Raw genomic sequence first — 8,357 nt, 5'->3', positions numbered from 1 at the left:
TGGACAGGCATTGATAATGATCAGGGTAGTACTCTGGTTTCTTGGGAACAGATCTGTCAACCAAAGACTCATGGTGGTTTGGATGTGAAGGACATTATAAGATGGAACAAAGCAGCTTTGGGCAAGTACATCTGGTGGTTGGCTCAAAAAAAGGACCATTTATGGGTAAGATGGATTCATTCTATTTATATTAAAAGTGGTTCCTGGTTTTCATATGATCCTAAACAAAATGGAAGTTGGGCATGGAGAAAGCTCTGTAAGATCAGGGATCTTATGGTGGCTGGTTATGTAGGGGATTGATGGTTACAACCTAATCAAGAATACTCTATTGCTAGTGGCTATGACTGGTTGAGCCCTCCCATGGTTAAGGTCAATTGGACCAAGTTTGTTTGGATTAAAGATGCACTCCCTAAGCATTGTTTCATAGGGTGGCTTGTGATGCATGGAAGACTGCTTACAAGAGATAGGCTGAAGAGGATGGGGATTACTATGGATGATACCTGCATTCTTTGTGATTCTGCTCCTGAATCACATGCTCACCTCTTTTTTGCCTGCATTTTCAGTCAGAAATGCCTGCAGTTGCTGTCCCAGACACTAGGTTGCCATCTACCTACTGTGGGCTGGACTGCATGGTGGCTCAGTCAGAGTTTTCGTTCCCAAGTTCAGAAGAGATCAGTGGCTGCACATCTTCTTTCTCTCATTCATGCCATTTGGTGGTGCAGAAATCGTTGTAGGCTGGAGGGTTATCTTCCTCGGCCTGAGACAGTGCTTGCTCATGTTGTTCATGGCATTAAGCTGTGACAATATGGACGATAGTCTTCTTTTTCTACTACTGTATGGTTGTATCTTTGATGGAAAGTAGAAAGTGAAATGTTGTAATGTCTTATGGGCTTTGTTAGCTTGTTGGGCTTAAACGATGTATTTGGGTTATCTTTATTAATATAAGTTCACCTTTTACCAAAAAAAAAAAAAAAAAAAAAAAAAAAAAAAAAAAGAGAATAACAACAATAGAGATTAATTGAAAGAAAGCAATAGTTCAAAGAAATTAATTAAGGATTAAGAGTAGAGAGTACCGATTACAGAGAATGAAAATAGAGAATTAGGGTTACAAAATACAAAGTTCTCAGAGAGAGTGATAGATAGAGTAGTCGAAGAAGAGAGAGAGAGAGAGAGAGAGAGAGAGAGAGAGAGAAGGAGAGATAGATGTTATGACTGCCGTCATAATTATATAATCCTAATTACAAAAGGAAATCTCGAAAATTAACTCGAGATCCGCATAAAAGACCAACTCCCTCGATCAACTGAAATGAAACCACTCGATCGAGAGGAAAACTTGACAATCTGTTTGATCGAATAAATACACTGCTCGATCGAAGACTTCAGAGGATAGCTATCTCGATCGAGTAGATGAAGAGCTCGATCAAGTGATTCCTGGAGGATAAGCATTCGATCGGTCATTATCAGTAGCAAAATGGATCGATCGAGCTATATAAGCACGAGTGGACTCCTTGATGTCTTTCGAATCCGCTTCACGCATGCCTAAGTGACAAATTCCAAGCTCTGATTCCTCGTTCTGCAAAATGCATAAAATCAGGACAAGTTCAGGCTCGATTTCGCTCCTTTCTGGTTCATACCTGCAATTTATACAAGACAAACCATAGTAGACTATACGGGGGCATTTGTAGCTAGATGCCACATAAATAACAAAGAAATACGTGTAAAAATGAGGTAAAAACCTTATATAAAATTCACGCATCATAGAGAAAGAAGTTGTTTTTCCTTTGTTAGTCTTTGAAATTTTGATTAATTTGTTTTTACACTTAAAAGTGACCACCTTTTGGTTAATAGTGATCATTTTGAAAAAAAAAAAAGAAAAAAATGGTCATTTTTTAGTAAAAAAGATTGTCATATATTTATATATATATATATATATATATATATATATATATATATATATAGGATCTTGTGCGAAGTGAAAGTTGGGCGAGAACCTACGAACTAAAGCAAATACTTTCAAATTAAGAAAGTAAAAGACTCATGTGTTGCACTGACACAAACCAACAAAAAGACTAACCCCACACCCTATCCTCCCCCATCGACTAACATCACCGTAGACCATGCTCACAACCCGCGGAGTTGACACCGTCATCAGCTCCTCCAACCACCCCTGCGACGGCAATGCGCCAGCCACCTAAATGGCCCCATTTCCCTTCGTCGGAAATCGTGAAATCCTTCTCTTCTCCCTTATTTGTCTTTTCTTTTCACCCTTGCGCAGTGAACGGAGCTCCGTTCGTCGATTATATTCCACGGCAATCCCCTCGACGAGCTTTGGTCATCTCATTCACAGTAGGTCATCCCTAGTCGCACCTGATCCATCATCTTTATTTCCTCGTCGTATGCCCATATCCTTCATCACTAGTTAACGCGGATTAAAAATGCCGGCGACTACTTCTCTATTCTTCGACGCATCTTCTCCCCTCCCCATCTTTTCGGCGACATATGGCGGTGGTGGTGGGAGAGTGTTATGCGCACCGTCAAGGCCATTCTAGATGAATTACTAAACATTGATTATGTTATTTATACTGGAGTTCATGATGCTTCTCCGAATTCTTTATTTTCTCGAGCTTCTGATCGTTGTGATGTCCTCTTGATCCCCCCTTCTAAGGTTCCTAATTTTCTCAATCTCTTCTAATTTTTGAGTTTAATTTGCTGGGTACTTGATTTATTTAGTATTTCAAGTGATCAATTCAGAATCGTTTTACGGTGGATGTATGGATTGATTTTTGTTTCTTGGTTTCTATAACTTGGTTGTGCTCAAATATGACTAATTTTTTGAATAATGACGGATCTAATCGAAATAATGTTATCATCAGACCTGAAATTAGGAATGTTAAATTTATGAGCAACCTTGATTTAACATTAGGGTGGTTCTTTAAGACGAGACACTTGCTGCATACAGGAGTACTTAACAAATATCATTCTAGATTAAAATTAATCGTTATCTTCCGAGCTTGCGTAATTGTAACACCCCCATACTTCAAGTGCCTTACCAGGACCACTCAGTTATAAGGATGCTACCATCTCGGTAACCCGAGGCAATGATAATCATCAGACAATAACGAAACAACATTTAAAATAGTATAACTTTAGTGAAAGGTTACAATCCAAACCAAATACTGAAATACGAATACAAGTTCTCAAAACCAACTGTCTACTGAGCTAACTGAAATGTTTATCAAACTACTAAAGCTACAGCGGAAGACTTCTATCATCAGACGGTGGCACATCCCAGCTATCCCAGTATGTAACACCCCACGGTAATTGAAGAGGTCCAGTGATAGGCTTAAATGACTAGTGCTTAAAGGGATTGGAAGTACTACTCATATCAACAAAGTGCACTTTCTTTTATGGTCATCCATGCAAAAGAACTCCACAGTTAAGCGTGCTTGGCTGGGAGTAGTCTTAGGATGGGTGACCTCCTGGGAAGGTTTCCGGGATGCGCATGAGTGAGGACAAAATGCGCTATAAAGGACCCGTGTTAATCTGTGGGCCATGTACACAGCCTGGTGAGCTATTATAAGTAACCGCTCCCGACCCTTGGTTTGGGCCGGGGTGTTACAGTTGGTATCAGAGCATATTTGCTCCCGACGCACGTTTGTGCACCCCAATATAAATAACTTGACCTTCAAATAATAAACTCGAGAGATGGGTAGGATGGGTAGACTTAGGACCTTATGTTGTAGTCTCTTTGTGATTGCTATTTATTAGGTGCTAATTAGTGTTCTCTTTTGCAAGATGGCTCCTACAAGAAACGTTGATAATGCAATCTTACAAGCTCTTACTCAGATTCTCCAGAACCAGTAAGACATACAACAAAACCAACAAAACCAACCTCCTCCTCCTCCCCCTCCTCAGTTTCCAGAAGGTGAAAGACCCGGTTCTTACACTTGGGTGGCAAGTCAATTTACTCGAAACAAGACTCAAACTTATGGTGGTGAAGTAGACCCGGTGGCACACACCGAATGGTTTCGTGAATTGGAGAAAAGCTTTGCCTTGTATGATGTTCGTGAAGAAGACAAGGTGAAATTGGCTTCTCACTCCTTGTGAAAGAAGCTGATAGATGGTGGACCATGACTAGTCCTACTTCCACTCTTGAGCCTGGTTTTGGTTGGGATCGCTTTAAGGATCTAGTTGAGGCTAGGTTCTATCCAAAAGAGCTGAAACAACAAAGGCTTAAAGAGTTTATGAATTTGAAGCAAGGAAGTCTTTCTGTCCAAGCCTTTACCGACAAGTTCAATGAACTTGCTCACTATGCTTCTAGACTTGTCAAAAATGAAGAAGAAAAGGCTTTCTTTTACCTTGACAAGCTTACTCCAAAGCTTAAGAGCTTGATCCGTAGGGATTCTACTTCCTTTGTCTCAATCTATGATGATGCATTATGGGCCGAGAGCTCTATTCGGGCTATTGATGAAGAGGCTCATGCTTCTCGTACTTCCCTTGGCAAGAGGCCACTCTACTCCACTTCTAGGCCTTATGTTGCTCCTTCTAGACCCTTTGTGCCTACTTCTTCCCCCTCTTATCCTAACAAGAAGAGGTTTGTTCCGAGTGGACAAGCAAATCAAGGTGCTCGTGTTCTATCTCCTAGCAACGACAAAAATCCTAAGGGTCGTATGTGCTATCATTGTAAGAAGTCTTTGCATCCCGGAATTCGTTGCTTTGATAAGCAAATTGTGTGTTTCTCTTGCAACAAGCCTGGACACAAGGCTAATGAGTGTCCTGAGAAGAAGACTATGTTGGAATATGTGTCCTCCGACAATAATGCGATCACAACTGTTGATCATGATGATCACATGTTTAAGTCTCATTATAAAGAATACAATTGGGAAGTAATATTTTACTGTCAACTGGTCCACACATATCGGTAATGATTGGCTGACTAGAGTTTGACATTACTGTCGTGAGACGGTGGTGACCAGTTGATCCCCTTAGGTCATACCTAAAGGGTAACACTCTTAATTGATCATTTAATTGATCGTATGACGATACGGGTCAATTAAAATATTTAAAATTGACGGACGATTTTGGAAGTAATATTTACGTGTCTTAATGAAATTTGATTAAATAAGATACGGTCTAAGTAATCGAATTGTTTCATTACTTAGATGAAATTATTGTTTAAGGAAACAATTACATTTGAATGAATAAATTATTATAAATACAAGTTATTGTGATTTATAATTGGTAAAAATATTTTGGTACAAGTAATTATGAATTACTAAGTCGATTTTTGTATGTGACGTATTTTTATTAATACGTTGATTTTTAATATGTTAAAAATACATAACAATTTTATGTGACATATGACATGTGACATATGACATATGACAAATTGACATTTTGACAAAGATAAAATGGAGTCCATTTTATCTATATGTACCGAAATTAAGGGGAGTATTAGGATGATATTGTGTTGATTATATTAGTGGAAAACATAATCATTCCCTAATAGACTAGCCATGCAAAACCTAGTGATTATTGTGAAGAACAACTAGTGCATGCATTGGTCCCTTCTCTTCCCCCTTCTACCCGGTTTTTGATGGAGCAAAGCCAAGAGTTTTGCTCTATTATTTACCTTATATTCTCTATAATGTTAACATGCATTAGCTAATTCATTCATCATCTAAAATAAGAACTTTTAGAAAGATAAAAACCTTCCTCTTCCTCCTCTCTTAAACCGGTTTTTAGGAGACCAAAATCAATTTATTTTGGGTCAATTTTTATGCTAAATTAATATTATTCTAGTATACATAATATTAATTTTATTAAGAAGTTTACCTTGGGTATTTTACTTTGGGAGGGATCCTATACTTGGATCCTAGTTCATCCATCAAGGAGAGCACAAGAACAAGAGAGAAGGAGATCTCTCTTGTGCCCAAATAAACCGAAATTCCAATGTAAGATAGAGATTTCTTCTTTAACTATTTTATTGTTTGCATGCATAAGATCACCATTTAATTTTATGACTAAATTAACTCAAAACATATATGAATATGTTAGTAAAGAGATCTAGATTTCTAACAAGCGGTATCAAGAGCCTTGGTTGTTTGCATGCAAATCGGTTAAAAGTTTTTCCGAGTTATACGATTAACATATAAAACTTGTTTAATTTGTGTTATTATGAGATATCACGAAAATCATTATGCATGTTAAAGTTTCTGGTCCTAAAATGTTTTTAGGATATTGTAGACACCTCGTTTCTGCACCTCCCGCAAACCACCCGGTGATGATTGGGCCGCATGTTTGGTACGCGGAACGATTTGTGACAGTTCGTAAGTTTATTGTCAAGTGATTGCTCAAACATTAATGTCTACCTCTTAGTTGTCATCTACGCGCCGATACGGTCGTTTTGGCAGTAATTAGAGTACATTTGGAGTCCGGGTCAAAAACTGTCTTCATTTCCTAAAACCGTCAAATCTCGAGTCAAAGCAATGTGCTTGTCTACCTAAGGTTAGGATGTCATAAATGTTGAGATTATATCTCATTTTGAGTCTCGTGTCACTACATTAGGCCAAACTTAAAGTTTACATTACAAAATGTGCATTTCATTTAATTAAAATGACAACCCGACCTTTAGGCCCGTTTTACGAGGTGATAACAACTTTGTTGGGTCAGGCCTATTTCACAGAAAGTTCTAGATCTCTTTCTTAGCTTTCCAACGCCACCAAAATCACCTTATTCCGAGTCTTTTAGAGAAAGTTATGCCTAAAATACGACAGGCTGTCAAACGCGCTTTCTTGCGCAGGAGGAACCCGCTGAGGAAAGGACGCAGCAAGTGTTGCGGCTCTTCCAAGGGACGCAGCACCTGCTGCGCCTTTTCCCAGGGCTTTCTTTTTGTCCAAGTTTCCGTGTTTAACCTAAGTCGGTTATTTCCGGATCTTTCCTTCCGTATCCTAGTCTTACCATAATTCCTTCACGTGATTAGTATAAATAGGAGCCTTCGCTCCTCATATTTCTCATGCGAGTGTCCGCCCTTCTCTTCTCCCTTTGCATTCTAGACCTTTGTTCTTACTTTTTGGCGTCTACGTGCTTGAACATTCGACCACGTAAGCTCGGATCCTTCTGAGTACCAGCCTCGTTTGCATGACCGACCAATTTGACCAACTACACATCAATCAACTTAATTAATCTAATCGTTTTCCTCTTACGAGGGCACTTTCATATTTGCATTATAGTTCGAGTCGAGCATCACTAATCGATATCTTAGTCCTTCTCATTTCGTCAAACATGTAAGTCTGAGGGTGTATAATCCTTATTTATTTATTATATTTTATCTTATTGTATCATCAATTGTAAGGTTTATGTCGAAAACATCTCTTAAAACCAATTTCTAAAACCCTTTGTTTAAAACTCTTTTTTACGAAATTCCAGTAGACAGACGTCGAGAAAGGACGCAGCAACTGCTGCGCCTCTTCGAAGGAGCGCAATTCCTGCTGCACCTCTTCGTGAGGCTGCCGCAGTTCCTGCTTCCTTTCTTCTTCCTTCGTCCTCTGTAATCTGTCAAATTCTTTTGTTCGTTTCATTTGTTTGTTAATTCTTCGTCATAATAGCATAATAATTCACATGTATATTATTCATCATCATTAACATGTTTAATTCATCGTTAAATCCGACTTAAATCCCTTATAATCTCATATTTGCGGGTTTTCGTCATTAAATTCAATCCGGGTTATAGAAATTCGATTTGTTCATATTGAGTTTCTGGAATTCGACCTTTGATATATTTCTATCTGTTCATCGCATGTTCATCATTAATTTGTCATTAATCCATCATGTTTAGTCTATTTCATTCGCCCATGTCACTAATCCATCGTTCATTCATGTAATTATTTCGTCTTAAATCCGTCTCATCCATGTTTTATTGCTCTTATGACCCATCATTCACATGTAAATAATATATTAATCACTTTCATCCGAGTAAATAATTTAATCAATCCTTAAATTTACCAACGAGTATTAACAACACGCAATTCCGGCTTCACGGCCCGAGGTCGAGCTAGAACAGACGCAAAGAATCTGCTGCGCGCTATTCCAAAGGACGCAGACTCTGCGCTTTATTCGGGTTGAATTATGTCCCTGAACTCCGTTTTTGCCTTGACTTAGTTATTTAGTTTACGTATTAATTAACTACTAATCGTATTATCACCTTCTGTTTGTTTCGTTATTTTATTCTTTTATTCTTTATTCCTTTTCTCAAATTATCCGTTTTGAAAGGTATTTTCGACATAAATCACCAATCCAATGTAATTATTGTAATTTTCATTATTGTAATTTATCTTTATTGTATTCATTGTATTTCA

The 8,357-nt window shown here is 38.2% G+C and overlaps 1 protein-coding gene across 1 annotated transcript; it reads left to right on the top strand.

The window, feature by feature from the left end:
- Window positions 1–360: 360 nt before the first annotated feature.
- On the top strand, window positions 361–801 carry LOC141595545 (uncharacterized). The gene has a single exon (XM_074415512.1). It carries the CDS (start codon window positions 361–363, stop codon window positions 799–801), a length of 441 nt encoding a protein of 146 aa, XP_074271613.1.
- The last annotated feature ends 7,556 nt before the right edge of the window (window positions 802–8,357 follow it).

This window comes from Silene latifolia, chromosome 8, assembly GCF_048544455.1.
Source record: "Silene latifolia isolate original U9 population chromosome 8, ASM4854445v1, whole genome shotgun sequence".
NCBI classification, from domain to species: Eukaryota; Viridiplantae; Streptophyta; class Magnoliopsida; order Caryophyllales; family Caryophyllaceae; genus Silene; species Silene latifolia.
The sequence above is the reverse complement of the archived record's forward strand: the minus strand, read 5'-3'. Positions and strand labels throughout refer to the sequence as shown.